Genomic DNA, 25,045 nt, shown 5'->3' on the forward strand with positions numbered 1-25,045 from the left:
TAACTAATTCAGTCTGATACAACAGCTCTATAATAAACCATACCTTCAAGATGCTTATAATGTTCAGTTTTTTAGAGAAGTGTTAATTCAAATAATGGTTGGAGGCTGCAGTTGCATGGAGGACGGAACCTGCCAAAATCAAAACTGAATGAATAAATAAAAAAACTGTATGGAGCCGGGAATGAAGACTGGAGTGCAGCTAGCTGATTAGCATATAGTCCATCTATGCACTCTGACCCCATGACACACGTTGAGTGATAGCCCCCTCATTTGCTTAACGAGGCAGAAATGCATACAGAAATGTATAAAGAAATGTATAAAAAAAAGAATACAGAAATAAATAAGTTTGGGGAAATAAATAAGGGGTGAAATGCAAAGGGAAAATCTTGCATAAATAGATAAATAAATGCAAAAATACATAAATAAATACATGCAGGTAAAAAAAAAAAAATAAAATAAATAAATAAATAATAAAATAATAAATGATAAATGAATTAAATAATAAATAAACACATTTAAAAAAAATAAAAATAAAAATAAAATAAAGGGAAAAATAAAGAGAAGAGTAAATATATATAAGGGAATTATACAAAAATAAATATATGAAGAAGCAAATTAAAACAGAAATATCAGTTTATGTCACATTTCATCAATTAATTAATGGCTACATTTTGTTTTTAATATTTTTTTGCTACATTTAATGACATATTTATTTATATATGTCATTTATTTATTCCTTCATTTTTCCTCCGTCCTCCTCCATACAGTTGGCGCTGCTGACAAATTGCATTGCATTATGCTGAGGGGTGCTATGATAATATTTTGTCCACCATTTATATCAATGAGGGTAGACGTAGGAGCACCGCTATACACAATTGAACAGCAACACAAACTACAGGCTCCAAAGTGATCAACACTAAACCGTTTCAACAAAAACTGAACATTATAACCCTCATGATGGTAGGATTTATTACAGAGCTGTGGTATTAGACTTCATTAATCTTAGTTTTGTTGTACCTAATAAACTGGCAGTGTAGCAGGTTGGTGTTAGTTGGTCAATCGAGAAAAAGGGAGTTTCGTGACTTCAGCACTTCACCAACAGGGTGTAATAATCCCCTGAGGCACTTCACTGACTCAGATAATCGGTGCTTTTCCAACACACAGACAGAGGGCAATGTACGGCACTTGACACTGAACTGGCGTCAGTGCGTTCTCAGTGGTTGGTGTCCATGGCAACCAGTGGTAAACACAAGGCAAGTGGAGACAAGAACACTTGCACAGCTTTTCAAAACAACAAAAAAAAAAAAACTCTCAAGGATGTAATGTGGAAGTCCCAGTATTTCCCATGTGGGTTAAATATTTGACCATATATACACACAACAAGCACGCAATCTTGGCAGTGAGAGAAAAAAACCACAGGGCTGCAAGAACAGTTTGTCCCGATATGCCTCATCGTGACACTTGGCAGAGATTAAGGAATGTGTGGCATTCAAGAGGGACACCTTGAGATGATGGCTGCCTGTACGAGCGACATTTGTCTGACATGACGCACGCACAGATACTCAGACAGAGAAAGCAGGCTACTTTAGATGACATCACATGACATCAGAGCCCTGCTGGGAGTGCATGTGTGTGGCTGCACCTCATAGAGGTGTGAACGCTTCACTGCCCTTGGATACCGTTGCTATGTTTTCACCAAGCCTACCTTTCACAATGTTAACAGAAGCGATCCTGGAATTTTTGTGTTAAATGTCAGGGGAGCACAGACAGGTAGCTCTGTCACGCACTTTGCTACCATGTTGTGGAACAGAAAGGAATTTCCTCTTTATGACTTGCCACAAAGCAACTATGGGACAAATGCAAAACATTGGTAAACAAAAGACGGAAGGAAAATATTCAAAATTCCTACCAAAAGTCAGACATTTTCTGCACCATTAAACACAGTGTTTTCCAGGAACAAAGCTAATTTGTGCAGGGTTTCACCTCCGGGGTTGCGTTATTAAGCATGTGCAACGCTAGACGGTTAAGTCCAGAACATCCTATTGTGGAAAACACAGTGTTGGTTTCACAATGGTAGTCTCCACAAGGAAACTTTAGAATCTTCCCCCCCCTCCTCTGCACTCTGTGTATGTTTGTAATGCAACCGTGTACAGACACAAGTGTGGAAATCCTCTTTTGTCTGACCCCTGAATGTGCTGGGCTGATTTTTTTGTTGTGTTTTTACACTACATGCACTATTTTCACTCATGCAAATCTCATTAATATGCAGGTCACAAAAAAACCCAGATTTCTTTAGAACGTAATATGCCTTAGCGTAAAAGGACTTGTTTGGCAGGTCTGATCACAATAATGGAAATTTAACCATGTTATACTGGCTTGTCGAGAAGTAGGTTAAATAACGCTGTAAACTTACGCTGAATTTTGGCGAGGAAAAACTGGCATGGCCATTTTCAAAGGGGTCCCTTGACCTCTGACCTCGAGATATGTGAATGTAAATGGGTTCTATGGGTACCCACGAGTCTCCCCTTTACAGACCACTTTATGATACTCACATGCAGTTTGGTGCAAGTCATAGTTAAGACAGCACACAGATAAATGTGTGATGTGTGTGTGATTAATTTGCGATTAATCGCAATTAACTATGAACAATCATGTGATTAATCGCAATTAAATATTTTGATCGATTGACAGCCCTAGTTTTTACACTACATGCACTATTTTCACTCATGCAAATCCCATAAGCAGGTGATAAAAAAATGTATTTGTTTTTAGAACATAATACGCCTTAGCGCAAAAGACTTGTTTGACAGGTCTGATCACAATAATGGAAATATTAAGAAGCTTCTCAGCTCTTTTGAGATTTTAAAAGTATTTGATGGTGACAGAGAATGCAAATCTTAAAAACAAAATACAAAAAATACACAGTTACATGCAGAAATACATATAAATGTGGTTTTACCCATAGTCTCTATAGTCTTTTTCCAACCCCTTAGCCCAAACTGTAAGTGGAATACAAGTAATGCTGCAAATTCCACTTTAGTAAAGAAACAGCACAAGTCTGATCAACACGCCACTTTAGTGAAATAAAATGCATTCCTCACATGTTGTGGTAATTATTCTACATATGTTGGGGACTGAACCGAATGTCAATATGAATGCGATTTGCAAGTAAAATGAGCTTTATCTATTGTATGGTTATGACAGCCATAGAGCAGTTATATGATATGATAACACAGTGTGGTTATTAGTGTAGGTGTGGGCTATCTTCAGTTATGAAATTATGAATTGAACTTCATATTGAAAACTTGGATTTTAAAACTGATTTCAAATTTAGCCAATCAGGCCAAAAGCAAGTGAATGGAAAAAAAAATATATATATATATTTTCATTTACTAGCTTTTTTTCCATTTACTAGCTTTATATATATATATATATATATATTATATATATATATATATATATATATTTATATATATAATATTTATATTTAAATATATATATATATATATATAATTAATGCTACTTGAAATAGATAATTAATGCTACTTGAAATAGATAATTTCCCCAGTGCAGAAAGGGAATTCTTCCAGAGCCAGTTCGGTGCTGTCTCTCTCTTTCATTCATGTCCATGGTGTCTCATTCATTGACATAAATAATGACATGTCCCCTAAACCTACATCACAGGTGAAAATAGGTGTCTAATAGGAAACTACGGGTTTTCATTCTGAGTCTCATTTAGGGGGGGGATTTTTCTCACAAAAGCACAAGCCCTATGTTCTTTCCCTTTGCTTTTTCTAAGATAAGTCAATTGGAATTCCCCGCTGAAGCTCCGCCCAGCCGAGCGCACAAAACCCAGTGCGCCTCCTCTCAACCTCACTACTCTGACCAGACCTTTGGAGAGAGACAACGGACACGGAGCTACTTTACTGACAGTCAACAATGGACGTGCACAGAGTATCTAACCACAACCAAATGGATTACAACTTGGACAGCATGGAGCCCAACAACAAAAACGGGAAAATGTGGCCTTGCCAGGAGGACCGCATCGACAGCGGCCTGGACTCCCTGAAGGAGGACGAGCTGGTGAGCGACTTTGAGGACATGAACGTGAACGCGAGCAGCGAAGACATCAGGACACAGGAATACGAGCCTTGGAGAGCTGCGGTCACGGAGGATGGTGACACGTAAGTTGAATTTGAGTTTTTTTGTGTAAATTATTAATAATCATGCAGTTTATGCACATTTTCTTTCCTTGTGCGTAAAATACGCACTTGAACGCAGCATCCAAACTTGGAATCCAATGCATTGAAAACATATAAAAAAGCTGCAAAATTACGCATGAAAATGTCGAAAGTTGCATGAAAAAAAAAAAAAAAGAGGCCTTTAAAAGTGTGTGTGTGCAGCAAAAGTGCGTGTGTGTGTGTGTGTGTGTGCTTTGGCTGAGAGCGCAGTCTGGGCGGTGCTAAAGTGCGCTCTGCTCTGCGCGTTCAGGAAAGTCCCTGGCCTTCTGCCAGGAACTGATAAAGCATCAGATGTGTCAAGCCACAACTGGTGGAAATAACCCGACAAAACTCCGCTCTTGCGAAACGCTCCACTGCTCGGGGCTTTGTTCTTTCTCATCTGGCTGGAACCACTTCCTCCATGCGTAAAAGCACTATTTTAACTGACCTTTCTCTCTCTTGTTCTCCCCCACAGGCTTCTTCACTTGGCCATCATTCACGAAGCCACAGAACATGCCTTCCAGATGATCAAACTTTCACACAATCACCCCTTCCTCAACGCACAGAACCACCAGAGACAGGTAATAACAAAACTCAAAACCCAAATGAGCTGAATACAAACCCAAACCTTCCTTATTGTGCACACAAATTCCCTTTAAAAAGTCAAGATAATAATTAAATATTTCCACACAAATTCCCTTTAAAAAGTCAAGATAATAATTAAATATTTCCACACAAATTCCCTTTAAAAAGTCAAGATACTAATTAAATATTTCCACACAAATTCCCTTTAAAAAGTCAAGATACTAATTAAATATTTCCACACAAATTCCCTTTAAAAAGTCAAGATACTAATTAAATATTTCCACACAAATTCCCTTTAAAAAGTCAAGATAATAATTAAATATTTCCACACAAATTCCCTTTAAAAAGTCAAGATAAAATATTAAATATATCTTATAATTTTTGTCCTCCCTCCAGACTGCCCTCCACCTGGCGGTGATCACAGAGCAGCCCCAGTTGGTGGAACGGCTCCTGAAGGCCGGTGGCGACCCGCGTCTGGCCGACGACAGCGGCAACACGGCGCTCCACATCGCCTGCAAGAGGGGCTCCCTCGCCTGCTTCGGCGTCATCACCCAGAACTCCCAGCGCCACATCACCTCCATGGTGACCTTCCCCAACTACAGTGGACACAACTGTCTCCACTTGGCATCCATCAACGGCTACATTTCGTTGGTCGAGAGCCTTGTTCGGCTGGGCGCTGACATCAATGCACAGGTAAGCGTCGTGAACTGAAATCTGCAGCCAGTTTTGCATCATGATGTCTAAAAGGAAAACAGCAGGAAGCTAACGGTGTTTCTTTACATTGTTTTTGCTCACAGGAACAGTGCAGCGGGCGAACATCACTCCACCTCGCCGTGGATCTCCAGAACGCCGCCTTAGTGCGCCGCCTCCTAGAACTCGGCGCCGACGTCAACTGCTCGAACTACGGCGGCTTCACGGCGTACCACCTCACGTACGGCCGCCAGAACGAAGAGATCCGCTGCCAGCTGTACGAGAAGACGGCGCAGGAGCTGAGGGAGCTGCCCGAAAGCGAGTCGGATGAGAGCGATATGGAGGATCTGGACTCGTCGGAAGATGAGGTTAGTTTTTGAGTCCTCTCCATAGAAAAATATTAACCGAAGATATCACCTGAAGATCTCATATAATCTTTAAAGTATGGGTTCCTAACGTCTTCTTATTTTCTTTCCTACAGTTGTACGATGACATAAAGTTTGGAAAGTAAACGGAAGCAACCCCTCTACCGGTGGTGTGAACGACAGTGAAGCTGCTACTGGGTTGCCCAGCCACGGCCCCCCCCCACGACGCGGGACACACAAGTCCCCCGTCCAGGTCCAGGTCCACAGGTGCTGGTCCAGGGATCACAAGTACACAGATGAAGACGGCGTCCAAGTCTGGTCAAGCCCGGTCCGGATGACAGAACGATCTGCACCGAAATACCACAAGACCACGACCTCCATATAGTCCTTCTATATACTGTATAAATATATATTGATGTGTATATACCAGACGTGTGTAATATATTGTAAATACAGAGATATTATTTTTTGTACCTGTACATAATGTTGTGTGAATTTAAACACTATATTAACAAAAAATTGTTCAGAATAAAAAGAAGTTTATAAATATAAAACCGCTCTGACTGGTAATTTTTTTTATGTTTCACGACCTTTCCACATTGTAAAACAAAAGCATCATTTCTCACAAAAAAAGTGACGAGGAAGAGAGTCATCGCCCAGACTTGTGAAAGACACACAGACATAAACGATCACACTTGGAACAGTCTGGGATTTCCTTGTTGGGGCGAGGTCACACGGGTCTCTGAGTCACCGCGTTGAAAGTCCCTGGGCGGCATAAGAGGAACATAATGTACTTCAATATTCCGTCCTGCCCTGGCGCTACCAGCTAGGAACTGGCATTCACTAGAAATACCGAGGAACTTTTTTTTTTGAGGAGGAAGTGTATTTTACCAAGATTGGAAATGTGCCAGAGATAGTTGTTAAAGTCTAACTGCTGTGTCACACTGACCAGGAAGCTTTGCAGGAGTCTGGGAAGTACAAGATTTCCCCATCTGCCGATAGATTTGTGCATAGTAGTCGGGAACTTTTCGGAGAAGAAATAATCAGCAATTCACTTTTAATTCCCAGTATGAAGTAAACCTGGAGCCAACACTTAAAAAAATGTCCCTGAGTGATTAGGTTTAATAGCAGTGTGTACCGTATCTAGCCTGTAATTGTCCTCATATAGTTGTAAACATGGACTGCTGGGGGATTTTTCAGGGTTAAAGTTGTTAAGTCTTGAGGACAGTGGAAATTACATAAGAGATATTAATCTAAGCAGAAGGTCCTAAAGATTTTTACTGCATTCATGATGGAATTTTTAGGATTTTTAGCTGGATTTCTGATTCTGTAGCTGCAGAGACAGAAGTTTAGGGGGCAAGACTGATGGGAAATGGTCTAACTGATGATCATTTCTGATCATATAAATGAAACACTGAGCCTTAACCACTGTTTTCCCCCCCATGACACACACTCCAGAGGCCATATGTCTGAAATATCAAGGGGAACAAATTTCCACTCTGCAAAAGAGAAACTACTTGTACAATACATCCGGCGAGTCAAAGCAAATCTATTTCTGACATGCTACATGTGCGTAAAAAAAAAATCTAAAATGTTGAGAAAATGAGGTCAAATCAGGTCTGCGTAGTAAAATAAGCTCTCCGCAGCACCTCGGCGTGTCATGTGACTCCGGAGCCACAACAGGAAGCTCCGAGGTAGAGCTCTCTGCACACGCTCATGTTTCCATAAACGTTTTCCCCTGCTGCTAAACTCAACCGACACATGAAAACAGAGTCCTCTGTTTACACTACCAGCCTACATGCATATTCATATAGTGTAGATTTAGGAACACCATGTGCAAAAAAATATCATTAATCTTCACAAAAAAAAAGGTATAAAGACAAAGGTTATTTTACTCGAAAAACTTTTTTTATTGTTGAATGAAACAGTGGGGGGTAAATGTACAGCAAACAAAGATAACACCAGCCTCCATCTGGGAACTGCATATCCCATCATGCTCTAAGCTATTCCAACAGGTGACGCGCGTCTCTCTGCTCGCTCAGTCCCGCTCTGCCAGGGCTACCAGATGGACATCCAGTTCCGTCTCTGTCAGAATCCTGCAGAGAGAAGACATCCAACATGTAAATGGCTTCCTTGACTGACAGAAATGAAGGTCATTTCATGCTTTTCTTTTTGCCATGTATGATAGTAACTGGATTATTGAGACTGTATGTTGAATAAAAGGAGCAATTTGAGTGCATCTCATTATGTTGTGGGAAACTGTAATTGGTATTTTTACTGTTTTTCTGACATTTTATAGACTGAACAAGTCATTAATTAATCGAGAAAATAAGCGGCAGATTAATTGATGATGAAAATAATCGTTAGTTGCAGCACTAACCCTGACATATTAGAGTGAGAATGAGTTTCAGTGTCATTAGTAAGGGTGGAAATCACCAGAGGCCCCACGATACAATCTTATCGCCATACGATCTTATTGGGATTTTAAACATTTTGCAATATGCTGCGTGTTGCGAAAAGATATATTGCGATACATTACCTTTTTTCAACTGCAAATTATGCAGTTTGTCAACATCGGTTTTATCTAATAAGATACAGTTTTCACTCTGTTCATCTCAGAGTTTTCATTCACATATCTTGAGGTCAGAGGTCAAGGGAGCCCTTTGAAAATGGCCATGACAGTTTTTCCTCGCCAAAGTTTTGTGTAACTTTGGAGCGTTATTTAGCTTTATTCCCGACAAGCTAACATGACATCGTTGGTACCAATTTCTAGTTTCATATGATACCAATAGCTTTACCCTGGCTTTCAGACTAACGGATCGGGAACGTTAGGGAACGGCTCGCGCGCGGCTCGGCCGCAAGTCAGCTGCGTCTCTTCTAGAGATTTGAGGTCTCGCCTATTTTTACTGCGGTTCACAGCAACAACAGACAGTGAAAATGTTCTTATTACCATATATTGACATTAAACCAGCAAGATTACTACAGTTTCAATGTCTGGACAACTGTAGAATATGTCACAGACGTGAAAAACGTAAAGATTTATATTTAACTCAACACTTCCTGCTTTCATTTCAAAATAAAAGCACTTTAGCATTTCTTTCAGTGGAGAGAATTCCTTAATTTGTTAACACAAGGCTTTTATTCTGTAATATTTGCAGGACAGTGTTGCACGGCTCCATAATTGAATAGAGTACTGGCTTTTAATTGTGGATTATTACTATTATTTACAAATGAGCACACACTTCTTAACCTGTTACTATCTAAAATTTAAAAAAAATATATCTTTCTGCTATTTTCATCATACAATGGGAACAATTTTCCAAATCACAATGTATCGTCGATCTTTTACCTGAACTTGGGGTCCTGCATTGTGACAACGCCGACCTCCAGCTCAGAGGGCTTGAAGTCAATGGAGAGGACGGTTGACAGACAAGAGATTGCCGTCTGAAGGGGAGAAAACATAAGAGATTAAGATTGTGTTTATGATATGTCTAACTAGACGTCACACAACTGGAAACCACCTTTAAGGTTACTTTCACATTTGTTTTCCTCCCTTATCAACCAGTGCTACATCCGTGTAAAGACAGTTTTTTTTGTACCTCGATAGTTTGTGCAAAGGTCCAGTCCAGTTTCTTTTTCACTTTCTTCTCCAGGAAGCTAGTGGCTTCTGTCTGCTTCACTCCAGCAGCGGTGGCCTTGAAGCCGCAGTAGTAGCCCGCTGGGTCGCATTTGTATACCTGGGCGCCGTGCTCCTCGTCTATGCCGATCATGATCATACCTGCAGGTCGACAGCAAGCGGAGAGGACTGTGACATTACAACACAACTTTACTGTCATGAGAAAAAAAACCTGACCAGACTGTAAATCAATAAATATACGTACAGCAGCCCAGTGGTCGCATCTCAGCGTTCTGCGTGTAGACTTGCGAGATGTCAGCGAGTCTCTTACACAGCATGTCCACCGGAATCTCATAACCGTACTTGTACTGCCAGTTGGCTGCCTCGTAGCGAGCTCGCTGGACTTGGGACCTGCTGTCAGCTAGAGGAGATGAGGGTGAGAAGGAGGAAAACATGGGTGATTTGTTCAAAAACCCATTTAACTGTCACACAGTCATGTTGGAATTTCTAATCTCTAATGCAACGTTTACAAGATATCCACAGAAAGCTGTTCTCATTGCAAAAATAACAGTTGTTTGGAAAGAGGAACCATCAGTTACAATACATGCTGTCACTGAGAAGAACAGAGACGTCAAATGATCCATAAGACGCATCACTTTCAATTTTAACTGAAAATACTTGGGTTTTTTTGAGAAGGTATTTGGGTTTTAACTGGCTTTCACAGATTTTTTTTGTTCCCATGTACTGAAAAACTACTGCATTTCCTGCTAAAAGAAAATGCTGACCACCACAGTTTACAACTTTGGAAAGTTTACAGTGAGCAACACTCAAAAAAGGCTTCAGGTAATAGAAAGGGAACCGAAAAATTTGAAGAAAGTGCCAACACGCTGGTGAATATGCACCCAATGCAAGAAAGAAACACATTAACTACAGAGTGTTTTTGCTGAAAAAAATAATTTTACAAATCTCCCAGGTTGTTGCATATTTTTTTTAAATCCTTTTTTTTCCAATTTAAAATAAGCAAAACAATTCTTGGACTGTTTTTTATAAAATCTGAAAACAATAACCCTTAATGATTAATAACAGACTGCAAACTGTAATCTCTTGTTTTGTCCCTTTTTAAAACATTATAATGGGTCTCCTGCGAGTCTTTTTCTTACCTGTCATCCCAGACATTACGCATCCAATATGATCTGTTATTCTGAAAAGGTGGGTCACTGTGCCGGCATCCAGAAGCTTGTCCTGTTTCAAGGAAGAAAGGGTTTAAGAGAAAATGAATGAGCGTTGGCGGTGAATAGGTGCCTTGGGTATTCAAGAGTTATAAATGCAATTACGTTGCCCGCCAATACAAAACTACGTAGATGAAAACAAACTAAATAAATAATTTAAAAAGGTGCTCTATACTATCAAATCTGAAATATTGCCAAATAGGCGCTTTTGCTTTTCGCTTTGACACCAAATCCTCCGCCATCATCTTGTCTGTCAATTCTCTCTCATCCCGTGTGTGTGTGAAATATGACACCTGCTGCTCTGAGCTGAGACTCCATACGGAGTGGACACTTTCACTTTCAGTTTGTAGCGTTCGTCGTCCGACTACCCATTGATAACACGGCGCTAATAAAGCAAAACGAACTAAATGGGTTTTGTTTCTGTAAAAATGCAAAACAACGGTGGGGGCGGTGGGTAGGTAATGTAAACGGTGTGACACCGGTAACACCGACTACCGTGGCAAACCTATTAGCTATGTAAAGATATAGAGGAGTAATGTCTACCTGAGCAGAGAATGAAGTCGCTCTCCCTCTGTGTGTGTTGTAATCAGAGTTTTTCCACGCTCTATTGACATAGCCGAGACAGCCGCGCGTGCCTTTTAGTGCATGCAAGTCTCTCTGTTGTGCCCCACTGGCTAGCTCACGGCTGCCGCTCTGCACTGCTTTCATACAGCGATTACAGCTGGTAACTCCCTCTCGACCGACATTGTTGTTGTTGCAGCGCCCACCCCCCAGTTCCTCTTCAGGTAACCACTGGATGGGCTCTGGGGCACAAATCCAGCGAGATGTGATGATGAGCGGCGTTGTGTGTTTCTATCAGCCATGTGATCAAGGTAGGCGTACACACCACTTTCACTGCTTGAATTGAGCAGGGCATCTGGCATATGTGCCGGCTGATACGCCTTTTAAAATGGTATGCAGACTCCGCCTACTCCGCACACCACAGGTGTACGCCAGCGTGGTAATGGTGCACTGTTAGCTCTGTTAGCACCGTTGCCATTGTTTGCGCTGTTAGCACCGTTAGCTGCAAGCCACAGGCTCAGTCGTCTCCATGTTGAGAGCCTTGTGGAGGCACTAGAAACGCTCTGAATTTCAAATTTAGCACCTTTAAGTATTTTACTATAACATTAACTGGTTTAACTTAAAAAATAATTGAAGTTCTTGCTTTTATTTTGTAATGCATTTTGCTGATATAGACCATTCCAAATTGAATATGGACACAGGTCGTACATTTACTCACTAACAAATGAATGAACCATATCAAGTTGATATAAACTCACCGGTACTTTTTTCTGTGTTACAACAATTGCACAGTCCTTCCCCCTGACTGCTACTGATGTGAGTCCGCCTTGGTTTATGGCCTTGAAAGCATATTCTGCAAATAAGCAAGACAGAAAGGAAGTCTTTAAGTTTACACATTCATCTGACACCAGCAATGCATGCAAAGGAATAATACAAAAAATGAGCACAGCATTCAATGATTTTGAACAGTAGAGTCAATATGGTCAAAGTAAACACAGACAGCTGTTTCCCCTCTGCAGGAAAACTGAAGCAACAATCATAAGACTGTTATCAGGTGTCATGTGGTTGGCCAGCTTGACATTAAATCATTGACTGAGTTTTTTCTGAAGATGTTGTATCCAAATGAGTGGTACTTATTTAGGATTTAAGATAAGAAGATATTCCTTTATTAGTCCTGCAGTGGGGAAATTTGCAGTGTACAGCAGCAAAGGGGATAGTGCAAAAAACAAGATGCATCAGCTAACACAGTAAAAACAAGAGCTAAACAAAGTGTAACAAAATATGAACCATTTAAATAGAAGGAAGTATAAAAATAGGAGCAGTATATACACTATTGACAATAAACAGACTACTAACAAAATTGCACAGTGAGAATGAATGAATGAATGAATGAATGAATGAATGAATGAATGAAAGAAATTCCACCTGAAAATATCAGGTTATTGTCAGTTTTTGGTGTGTAAGTGGTCTACTCGGAGCAGTGCTGGTTGTGGAGTCTGACAGCTGCAGGAAGGAAGGACTATGGCTGCACAGTATGGCAGTACATTTACAAAGATTTGTTTAGTTATTTCAGGATTTGTCTGCCTGATTGTTGTTGATCAGATGACACCAACAACAGTCCAGTTCATCTTAAAAGAGAGAGCCATGTCGAGGCAATAGAAACGCTCTGAATTTCAAATTTAGCACCTTTAAGTATTTTACTATAACATTAACTGGTTTAACTTAAAACATGATTTAAGTTCTTGCTTTTGTTTTGTAATGCATTTTGCTAAGATAGACCATTCCACATTTGAATGTGGACCCAGGCCAAGTCAATATGTACAAAGTAAACACAGACAGCTGTTTCCCCTCAGCAGGAAAACTGAAGCAACAATCGGAAGACTGTTATCATGTGGTTGGCCAGCTTGACATTAAATCATTGACTGAGTTTTGCTGAAGATGTTGTATCCAAATGAGTGGTAAATATTTAGGATTTATGGCTGCACAGTATGGTAGTACATTTACAAACATTTGTCTCCTGATTGTTGTCGATCAGATGACACCAAGCAACAGTCCAGTTCATCTTAAAAGATAGGATCAATGTCACGAATTAAAACTAAACTGTAAACTGTAGAACTGTTATCAGGTGGTTGGGCCAGCTTGATATTAAATCATTGACTGAGTTTTGCTGAAGATGTTGTATCCAAATGAGTTATTTAGGATGTATGGCTGCACAGTATGGCATTAAATTCACATAGATTTGTTTAGTTCTTTCAGGATTTTGTCTCCTGATTGTTGTTGATCAGATGACACCAACAACAGTCCAGTTCATCTTAAAAGAGAGAGCCGTGTGGAGGCAATAGAAACGCTCTGAATTTCAAATTTAACACCTTTAAGTATTTTACTATAACATTAACTGGTTTAACTTAAAACATTATTTAAGTTCTTGCTTTTGTTTTGTAATGCATTTTGCTAAGATAGACCATTCCACATTTCAATACGGACCCAGGCCAAGTCAATATGTACAAAGTAAACACAGACAGCTGTTTCCCCTCAGCAGGAAAACTGAAGCAACAATCAGAAGACTGTTATCATGTGGCATGTGGTTGGCCAGCTTGACATTAAATCACTGACTGAGGTTTGCTGAAGATGTTGTATCCAAATGAGTTATTTAGGATTTATGGCTGCACAGTATGACAGTACATTTACAAGGATTTGTTTAGTTATTTCAGGATTTTGTCTCCTGATTGTTGATGATCAGATGACACCAACAACAGTCCAGTTCATCTTAAAAGACAGGATCAATGTCAGGAACTAAAACTAAGCTGCAATCTGTAACAGCAATGTGCTAGCTCAATATTTGGGATTTTTCCTTTAACTCCAACCAACCATAGCCATATAATAAAAAACACATGATGTAATTGAGACAAAATGCTCCCATGATTAAGGTAGTTTAATCAAAAGAAACAGTAACATTTCACTCAATAACAAGTTGACACTCAATGAATCAGCTCGCTTGACTGCAATGCTAAACATGCTAACTAGCATGCACTAGCTACTGTGAGTCGCGCTGTTTGTTTTATCTGAAGTCTGAAGCTAAGTAGACGTCAAATAACAACTAGTACAGATATAAAGGGTTTTATATGACACTACTTTCGCTTTGTCGGGGTGTTATATGAGCTAGAAGCCGAGCTGGACGAACCATGACAGAGCGTTTAGCCTGCTAGCTGCGAGCCGGCTTCAGTGAGAACAGACCATCATACTGACCGACTTGGTAGAGCCTTCCTTCAGGAGAGAAGATGGTGATGTGTCGGTCAAAGCCTGCGCTGGAGCCCCGGGACATTTTTACCAGGTTAAATTGGCCGAGAAGTTCGTCCAAGATGAATTAGCAAGCAGATGATTAGACTTCATGCACAATGTTTTTTTTTTAACCCGGAAATTGAGCTGATGAGATCCTGAACTACATCCGGTGTCAGAGGCCTGCTTCGTTTCCATGGTGACATAATAAGGCTATTCACATGTTGTATCTTCAGAAAATATCTTAAAGGTCCCATATGATGCTCATTTTCATGTTCATACTGTATTTTGTGTTTCTACTAGAACATGTTTACATGCTGTAATGTTTAAAAAAACACTTTATTTTCCTCATACTGTCGGCCTGAATATGCCTGTATTTACCCTCTGTCTGAAACGCTCCGTTTTGGCACACCTCTCTAGGGAGGGAGGGGGTGGGGGGGGGGGGGGGGGGGGGACAAAGGAGGACGGTCTGCAGGACAGATAATAATGCACACAGTGCACTTAGCTCATAGACTAAGCTACTGGAGTTACCCTGCACTATACACATTTTTAACAGTCTCTTCTGCACTATAATCACTTTTTAACAGTCTCTTCTGCACTATATTCACTTTTTAACAGTCTCTTCTGCACTATATTCACTTTTAATAGTGGTGTATCACAGCTGTTACCCTGCACTATATTCAGTTTTAACAGTTTTCTTCATCTCCTTGTATTTTTATATCTGGTATATTTTTTTGTACTTTGTACTTTGCACTACTAACTTTTTTACTGCCTTTTTACTAACATGTTTTGCACTATGGAACTGTGATGCTGGAAACTTGAATTTCCCTCGGGATCAATACAGTTACTATCTATCTATCTATCTATTTCGACAGAATTGCAACAGAATTGCATTGATAGGCAACAGCCTGGGTCCATGTGTACTTCCTGTCAGCTGACGACATTCACATGCACTGCAACCAGGAATAACCTGGGACACATTTAGAATGTTTACATTTAAATCTGTGTCAAGGGTCTATATATTGTATATTTGTGACATCACGAATGGACAGAATTCCTGACAGCTTGTTTTAAAGGCTCAGTTTCTGAATACGGGCTGTGTGTATTTCCCTGTGGATTGAGCGTTTCGATGCTTTCAGAGTATTTATATAGGACTTAAGCCTGCTTTATAATAAAAAAACATGAAAATCTCACTTTTTTTTAAATATGGGACCGTTAATGTGTTTTTGGTAAAGTTAAATTTTCTTTGATACTACACTTAAGTACAATGTTGAGATATCTTTTACTTGCTTGAGTATTTCCACTTTATGCTGCTTTATACGTCCAACTACATTTGAGAAGGAAATATACTAATGTTATAACTAGGTTACTTTTTACTCCATTACATTTATTTTGCAGCTATCCTAGTAAAAAGCTACTTTGCAGATTAACATTTTACGTACAAAATAAATGATTATCATAAGAAATACTGTGTGGCCATAAGTTTAACTACTCAACAGTAAATATAGTTAAAATTAGCTATACTTTGACCAGCTACAACACATGCTATTTACACTTTAATATATTAGTCATAATAATAGTAATGATAATTATTACTAATTTTAAAATTAGTTAATAATAGGCTACCCCTAATTTACCCAATGCATAAATAAGGTCATCACCATCAAATATGCAAGTCCAGTTTCTGGAAAGGGTTATCAGAAGATAAGGGAAAGGGTACTTAAAGATAAAAAATGATTGATTTTGTAATTACTATTTTTAATCTTACACATAGGCCTACAGCAATTTTACAAATATTTTATATATTTTCTATAAGTATTTTATCATTTCCTGCTCGCATGAAACAGTTATTATATGTTGATATCTTGTATACAAACTGCAAAATCTATGAATACAGTATATAGTAGATATTGTATACAATTAGTCAGTGGTGGAATGTATCTATGTACATTTACTCAAGTAGTATACTTAAGTACAATTTTGAGGTACTTTTGCTTTACTTGAGTGTTTTCATTTTATGCTATATTTCTACCCCACTACATCTCAGAGGGAAACGTAAAGCTCAAATTAATCTTCAACCTATCTACACATTCTACTAAATTCACACAATACTGTCTTGTGCTCTCTACTTATCATACTATAGGGACAATAGGAAGCGTAGCACCCACTCTCCAGTACCCCCCCTTAGGTAAACGCTGTTATCTCTGTCAGCATTGTTGCCTTTGTTTCCACTGTTAACGCCGTTAGCTGTGAGTTTCCGGCTCAGCCGTTGCCATGTTGAGAGCCTTGAGGAGGAAACTGAAATGCTCCCAATCTCGTATTTAGCACCTTTAAAAAAAAAAAAAAAAACATTTACAGATTTTTTACACTAGTTTAAAGTGAGTGTGTAATTTTGCAACTGTGTGCCTCACATGGCTATTTGATATCTTTAATTAGTTACTTTGCAGATTCAGATAATTAATACAAAATTTAAATCAACTAATAAATTATGATGTATCAGTATGGATACCAGGCAGTAGGCTATGTAAAGTAGCTGAAAATTAGCTCTGCCTTTACCAGCTGCAACATTAGTGATGCTTACACATTAATGCATCACTAATTGTAAGTGATATTATATACATTATTCTGAAATGAGCCATTCTGCATGGGTACTTTGACTTTTGGTAGTATATTTTGATGCTAATACAGAATAACAGAGTATTTCTACACTGTTTTTTATTGCTGTTTTTACTCAAGTAAAATATTTTAGTACTTCTTCCAGCACTGCAATTAATATACACATGAATATGTAGTATGGAATTGGGATTCAGCATTAGATATATGCAGACATTTTCACTTGTCATTGTGTTGTACACTAATGATGGCTCTGTTCAATACTGAAGTGTTCCAGTAAGCCATAGCAGTGTGCAGTGAGCCAGCATGCACAATACCTGGCGCCAATCACTCATTTTAGTATTTACAACCTATTCTATTATTTATTTGTTTATATGTAAAGGGCAAGGACAGAGAATTGGCAATTGCAGAGGCAGTGTCCGTAAAGCCGAAGCAAATTTCCATCACCAGTTCCTTGATGGCAATTGATAGTTCAAGTAATCATTAAAATGTAAACTACACCCAGGCGTTTCCTACTGTGAAATGTTAAAATGCCTCCCATAAAAAAGGCCCTGTACATGCTCGCCCATTGACATAGCTTACTAGAACACTTACATGGCAAGGTGCCATCATTAAAGTCACTAGTCACACCTGTGCTTTCCCTACTATGACAAGGCAAAATATCTATCATGTAGAATCAGGAAGCTGGGGAGTTAATAATGCTACATTGTTCAATGTTAATTTGATTGACATATTAACATGTGTCTCGTCTTGTTAGTGTCCGCCCTGGCTCCTGTTTTTATTAACTTAACCACATTAGTAATACCTTAGCTATCATATTACTAATAGTGTCTAAACTATGCAGCTTCCTTTTGCCAACATAACACCCACATCATTTCTGCATAACCTGCAAAGAGACGCTAAAATTGTAACTATATGTCACTGAAGTGAAAACAGCTTTTCTCATGATACCACAGGTTTATTTTTCCCTATCACATGACAAGCCAAGTGAAAATAATGCTATCTTTAAAATATAATGTGAGCATGATTTTTTTTTTTTTATTATTTGTGGAACAAATTCCCCGACAGATCACTTGATAAGCATTCAATTCCCATTTCCTTGTTCCTCAAAAAAAAAAAACTTCAAATGTGCATTTGTCGTCAGGGATTTTCCCTTCTTTCCCCAGGTAGCTGATGAAGCAGGATGTTTGCTTCCTCTTTATAAGTTACTGACACATTTAGATAATGACTCAGAAGGCTACTCAGTGATCAGTGATGAGCAGCTGAATCTAAGTTGAATCTTAAGTCCGCGATGCCAACAGAGGTAATGTTATAAAAAATTCGGATATGGTTTTATAGCAAAAAGTCCCTGTCTTTGGTCTCAACGTCATTATACTATTGTAAAAACGATATACTCATAGATGACACACATGGGAGTATTTGTATTTAACCACAGAACCACACGTCTGGAATATGACACTATCATACACCATATATGTAATAAAGTATTATTAGACAATAAACAGTGAATCATGTAAAAATGAATGCAAAATCATCCAGTATTGCAAAAGGTTTGTTCCACTGCTGCACAACAAGTATCCATTCTTACTGAACAGTGCTGCAGAAGGATGAAGACAAGATAGCAACTCTAAAATACTGTATGCAGTTTTAAGAGCACTTTAAAGCAGCAGTAGGCAGAATATTTTTGGCATCATTTGGCAAAAATTCCATTATAACCTTTCAGCATATTGTAATTCAAGTGTTTTGAGTGATAACTATAGACTCCTTCAACCTCCTCTTGGCTCTGTTTTCAGGCTTTAAAAAAATCTAGGCCGTGAGGGGAGACTGGCCGATCACAGGTCAGTTCAAAGAGAACGTTCCGATTGGCTGTTCATTCAACCAAGGCAGCTGTCAATCACTCGCAAACTCCGATCAAACTAGGCAGTGCTGACAAAGAGTATAGTAGCAAAGAGACGAAACTCTGATGTTTTTTTGACAAACGCTGCTGCCGACATTTTGGACTGAAAATGCTTTTTATATTTATAGTATTTTATTGTTCAACACAGGCCATTTCGGTAGAATATGACAATAGAATAGAAATATTTTGTTTTACTTTTGTGTGCCACTTTTTAGGCGGACGTTTTACTGGCGTCCGGTAGTCGCTTTCAGTCCAAAATGGCGGAAGTAGCTTTGCTGCTGGGCGGTGATGTTGCAATGGAACGAACAATTGACTTTCACTTCTTGGAAATATACGTTCTTTGGCGCTGATTAAATATGAATTCATATTCTGTAACTGTAATCCCTATTTCTCATCTCAACTGTTTTCAGAAACATCTTGCAGTGTACTGTTTAGCTGTAAAATTAGAAAGTTTGCTGCGGCTGGTGGGCGGTTCTTGGTATTTCCTCAACTGATCTCAACATGGCTGCCTGGTCACAAAGTTTCTCATGACACAGAGGTAGATGATTTTTATGCAGATGACATGTCTCATGCACTACTGTCAGGATATTTTTATAAAATAACTTTTTTTGAATAATATTTGCTCCAATCTGCCTACTCCAGCTTTAATATATCCTACATTCATTGAGTTGAGGAGTTTAAATGACATTAATTAGATAAAACGTAAATCTATCAAATATATTCTTAAGGCTTGATTCTAATGTTAAAAATGAGTTCAACAAATGGCTAAAAGGCAAAGCGATAAAATGCTTCTAGATGATGTTGCTGGAGCATCTGCACGTCCTTTGAAATTTCACAACTTAGACGGGCAAACCCCCCCGCCCATGCAAATGCCCCTCCATCCTGATACCTCTCACCTTCCTCCCCCTCTCCTTTCTTCTTCTTCCCCACCTCCGTTCTCACTCTGCCTCTCCTCCTGCTACTGTTCTTACTCTACAAAAAGCGCTGCTCATTCATACCTCATCAGCGCAGCATTTATATTCACATTTGAAACCAGAAAGACCCCCACCCCCGGGCCTAAGAGAAGAGGCGTGGGGCTAAATACTGGGGTGCGGGGGGATCTCCACCGTCTATGAAAATACTTTTTTTTTTTTTCGCATCGCAAAGCCCACAGTAATGTTTTCCAAGCACAGAACTTCAGATGTTAGGCAATAAAGGAAACATTCTGATGAGGCCTTTCTCTGAAATCCCTCGTAAGTTAAAATGAACCTAGTAGCTTTGACTCATTTTCTGTATAACATTTTGAACAGCTTTTCTTTCCATAACCATGGATACATGAGTATTTAAAATTCCCCAAATACATTTCTCTGAAATCTTTTGTATATGCTTTTTTGTACAAACTATGCACCCAACCACGACATACATTTTTTTCTCTCTGTAAAAAAAGCATGATAATATAAAGCAGATAATTCATCTCACGAAAGACAAACATATTTTACAGCTCAGTTTCTAAGAACCTGAATGCAGCGAGCAGCTTTTAGGAAAGGCTTATCTCAAGTGAACTAAAAATGCAGCATGATGCAAAAGGGATATAAGCTTGCGGAGCGTGCGAGAGATAACAACGCTGTGCGCTCGCTTCCTTCTACTACAAACATCTTCTTTAGAATTAGCAAACAGTTCCTTGTAAATTATGAACTGGTTTGTCATGTTGCAAACACTCCTGCAGTTCCACGGTAGTCTCAAGGTTTGTTGCAATTAGCCGCGTTGCACTTTATTTATTGCTTAAGGGAAATGCTGAAGGTATTATATTTGACGGTGGTTTGATTGGTTGCATGACAGCGAGACGGCATTCGTCTTTAGGATGGCGTTGTGACATACGGGTTTAAAAGTAAACCACCGGTACTTTACACAGAGGAACATGTATGCAATGATTGTGGTTTCAAGAGAGAGAGAGGGTAGATAAGCTTTACTCTGCAGCACAAAACAGACTTTAAAAATAAACTCACACCCGTATGTATTATATTGTGGATAAAACAGGTCCCAAATCTCCTGATTTAATGTCCTAAAATACTGACTCTGAGCAAACTCTCTTAGTTTCATTTGCTTGAAAAATATTGACACAGAAACTGGAAAAACACAGGCCTGTATTGTTTTCAACTACATGCACGCTAGTCCTTCTGTACCCCGGGCTTCAATGAGCTGGAGAGACGCCAGCTAGGTCAGGCCTGCTTTAATACACTCTCTATTTACTAAACTACTTCCCAGGCAATTTTGTTTTTGGCTTGTATTTCTCTGCTCATGTACTAAGTAATATCTTTTGTTTTTATGACCATATTCCCTTCAGAGCTGTTGTGATTATCTTCCAGCTAAATATTGGATGTATTAAGACCTACTGAGACTAGAGAATAGGGAAAACAAAACTTAGCAAGCAAAACACCACTCAGTTCTTGCTGCAATTTCAATCACTCACTGCAGAAAAAGAGTGCAAATGCAAGGGGAGAGCTGGCTTTTTGTCACTGAAATTTAAATTTATGTTAGAGAAATGAAGGAGAAAAGAATACAAATCATTATCAAATTCTCGCTTTAGTCTGCAGTGGGTATTATAGCCCCATTTACTTAACTGGAATTAACATGCAATCTGTATCTGGATAAGGAAAGACGTGCTAATGCAAGGTGTGAATGCATGCAAAACATGCGGAGGTGGTTCTGGCTCCCATTATGATCGTATCTCACCCAGGTGTTAATGCAATCTGTACAGTGTGTGACTGACACATTTTTAAGAAACAAATTTGTCACCTTACTCCGCCTCTGTCTGCCAGTCAAAAAAAAACAAAATGACAGGCAGCAGCAGTAGCTAGCAAGTCTTATCTTGCCAAAAGTGGTTTAAAAATAAATGGCATTGTTTTTCTAGACTTGGTACGTGGCAGCCCCTGCCTACCTAATTTGCATATTGAGATCTGATCACAATGCAGGCAGAATCGAAACAATAACAAGTTGATCAGACGTCATTACCCAGATAACGTATCCTGACAAAAAACTGTATTTAAAGATGGACGACGTGACACCTCCCCAAAAGTCTGGATCGCCCCCTGGTGGCTGGCTGCAGTATATGTCATAAATCCCGCCCCCTCCATGTTAGTGGATGGGACATGGGCAGAAACTAAAAAGTCAAAGTACACGTCATACATTTGACGATATTTTAGCTTCACTTTTGTACAATGGGAGGAAGTGGAGACACGTCGTCCATCTATATATACAATCTATGATCCAGACACATATCATGTTGCTAAAACTGAAATGAAATGCAGACTTTATATTTTAAAGCAATGTCGTATTATACGTCTAGAAAGTTGAGGGACTTGTGAAGGATAGATTTTCAAAATAAAAGTCAAAATTGATGCAGTAGATGTTGAGATATCCTGACCTTTAGTCCCTAGTATTAAGCTCCATACATGCTGGATCCTACATTTCCCATAATGCAACTCAATAGCTGGCTCTGCCCCCTTTTTTCAAACCCCACACTTCCAGTTTGTAAGGCAGGCTTTTGTTAAGAATTTTAGGTGTGTCTAGAAGGTAACCCACAATTTGGGAAACTCTTGTGCAATTGTTAAGGTTAGGCATTGACCTTTGAATGGTTATGGTTAGGATAGGTTGTCACGCAGCAAGTCTCGTGAGAGTTTTTTGGATCTTTTGAAATTTAATTCTCAAGGTTTTTTTTTTACTTTGTAAAGCTCCCACCAGAGCCACAGAAGACATAACACAACTTTGTTTTCACAGATTAAGTAGTACTCCTTGTGACAAATAAACTGACCTTTATGCGTAAAATTATCAGAGTGCGCCTTTAATATGTTACATAATGTGTGTAACAGTATATATTGGCGTTGTGGGCCACGTGACTTGACCCAGCTTGTGATTCTTCCACATCGTGACGTAACTTTATAGAAGTGTTTATGTAATGTGGTTGATGCATTACAATGCTCGTACAGTCGGCTGAAATACACATACCGCATCGTTCGATTTAGATGAGTTTCAGCTGGAAAATTGAGCATTTGACTTTGATAGTCATGTGGTGTATTGACTTTGCAGTTTACTCAAACCAAAGGGCTGCATGCAAGCAGCCTGCCGTTAGCAGAAGTCATGCTGATTTGTGCAATTGCTTTGACATGTGCCTTTTTTTCACTTTAGTCAGCGACAGATGTAGAGTTGTACGGAAAGTTGTATACTTTATCACATGTACACTTGTTTACGGTGAAGTTCAAGTTCATGAGACGGTAGGCAGTGACAGTGACCTCTAAGTCCCAGTTTTGAACCAATCTCACCCCCTCCTTTGCTGTTATCTCCTCTCCTGTTTCCAGTTAAGGCTGAGTCTGAACTGACTGTATGAACAGTGAGTAAGGGCTGACTGGGGCCTCATCGGCTGATCTTTCAGAGTAAGAACAGGTGTCTGCGGTGACAATAGAGCCAGCATGGAAGAGGGGATATCCGTGGTTTTAACCCACGTATCCTACTATAAATGTCTAATGTCAAAAACCTGCATGCGATACCCTTGAAATAGACACAACACAAATTATATCCACAGACGCTGAGCACTTTTAATTCAAATAAGGGCTGTGAAAGTTAACATGATGATAACGTGTCAACGCAAATTTGTTGTAACGCCACTAATTTCTTTAAAGCATTAATTCAACTTGCGATTTTTAGGTTGTAGCAGGCTCAGTTTTAAAGCTCCAAACTTATGCTAAATTTTGGCAAGGAAAAACTGGCATGGCCATTTTCAAAGGGGTCCCTTGACCTCTGACCTCAAGATATGCGAATGAAAATGGGTTCTCTGGGTACCCACGAGTCTCCTCTTTACAGACATGCCCACTTTATGATAATCACATGCAGTTTGGGGCAAGTCATAGTCAAGTCAGCACACTGACACACTGACAGCTGTTGTTGCATGTTGGGCGTGGGTTTGCAATGTTAGGATTTGAGCATATTTTTATGCTAAATGCAGTACCTGTGAGGGTTTCTGGATAATATTTGTCATTGTTTTGTATTGCTAATTGATTTCCAATAATAAATATATATGTACATACATTTGCATAAAGCCAATATATTTGCCCACTCCAATGTTGATAAGAGTATTAAATATTTGACAAATCCCCCCTTTAAGGTACTTTTTTTTTGTTGATAAAAATGTGTGATTAATTTGCGATTAATCGCAATTACCTACGGACAGTCGTGTGATAATTGTCATTAAATATTTTATTCGAATGACTAATGACCTAATTAAAATTAAATGCACTCTCTGTCTGTACAACTGTAATGTAACATAAAAATATAAATATTCAAAGAAACCTACATGGCTGGATGTCAGAGTAGTGGGTGAGATCAAAAGCTGTTTTAGACAGCCACAAACCTGTCCTGCAGGATGGATAGATTAGATTCTGTTATATATGCACATACAAAAATGTGAGTGCATAGAAATACTGTAAAATGGAGAGCATGTTGAACACACACCGATCAAACTTGACCTGAAGAAAACTCCAAACAGAGGCTTCGAACAACAAAAACAAACTTAATTTCTACATTCTCTTGCGTAAGTCAGAGCCGCTTGAGGAAGTAAACATGTCTCTCTCCGCTGTGCCACAGGGCAGCAGGAAACCCAAAACCTCTTCTTCTTTTTAGAAGTCTCTCTTTTTTTTTGAGTCTGAGAACCTTGCAGAGTCTCTCAGCACTCACCAGCAGGCGTATTCAGACAGGCCTTAACTATCAGGTTCTACTGGTGAGCTTTGTCAGCCGTGCCTCATAGCCTGCTCACCGTATCATCCTGTACAGTCAATTGTGCGTCACGCCGAGCTATCTCATTCTGTGTGCCTTATGCCCATCATTCGATAGCGGTGTGTAAACCAGACGTGCAAGGTTTTGCTCACGCGCTGACAGAAAGTGCAACTTTACTCCTCCTTGCCCTCAGGCTTTGGAGCTACAGTATATCTTTCACTTTGTTTCAAGGGCAAACCAGAAAACGA

The 25,045-nt window shown here is 39.3% G+C and overlaps 2 protein-coding genes across 2 annotated transcripts; one reads left to right on the plus strand and one right to left on the minus strand.

Moving 5' to 3' along the window:
- The first annotated feature begins 3,867 nt into the window (after nucleotides 1-3,867).
- nfkbiaa (nuclear factor of kappa light polypeptide gene enhancer in B-cells inhibitor, alpha a) lies at nucleotides 3,868-6,414 on the plus strand. The gene is made up of 5 exons (XM_037751158.1): nucleotides 3,868-4,184; nucleotides 4,696-4,801; nucleotides 5,202-5,498; nucleotides 5,603-5,863; nucleotides 5,977-6,414. The coding sequence occupies exons 1-5, from the start codon at nucleotides 3,940-3,942 to the stop codon at nucleotides 6,004-6,006; spliced, it is 939 nt and encodes a 312-aa protein (XP_037607086.1). The 5' UTR covers nucleotides 3,868-3,939; the 3' UTR covers nucleotides 6,007-6,414.
- A 1,332-nt stretch (nucleotides 6,415-7,746) lies between these two features.
- On the minus strand, nucleotides 7,747-14,710 carry LOC119477199 (proteasome subunit alpha type-6). The gene is made up of 7 exons (XM_037751159.1): nucleotides 14,513-14,710; nucleotides 12,025-12,119; nucleotides 10,637-10,718; nucleotides 9,742-9,897; nucleotides 9,460-9,638; nucleotides 9,210-9,304; nucleotides 7,747-7,956 (listed from the first exon to the last, which is right to left on the minus strand). Exons 1-7 carry the CDS (start codon nucleotides 14,586-14,588, stop codon nucleotides 7,899-7,901), a joined length of 741 nt encoding a protein of 246 aa, XP_037607087.1. The 5' UTR covers nucleotides 14,589-14,710; the 3' UTR covers nucleotides 7,747-7,898.
- Between the last annotated feature and the right edge of the window lie 10,335 nt (nucleotides 14,711-25,045).

This window comes from Sebastes umbrosus, chromosome 18, assembly GCF_015220745.1.
Source record: "Sebastes umbrosus isolate fSebUmb1 chromosome 18, fSebUmb1.pri, whole genome shotgun sequence".
NCBI classification, from domain to species: domain Eukaryota; kingdom Metazoa; phylum Chordata; class Actinopteri; order Perciformes; family Sebastidae; genus Sebastes; species Sebastes umbrosus.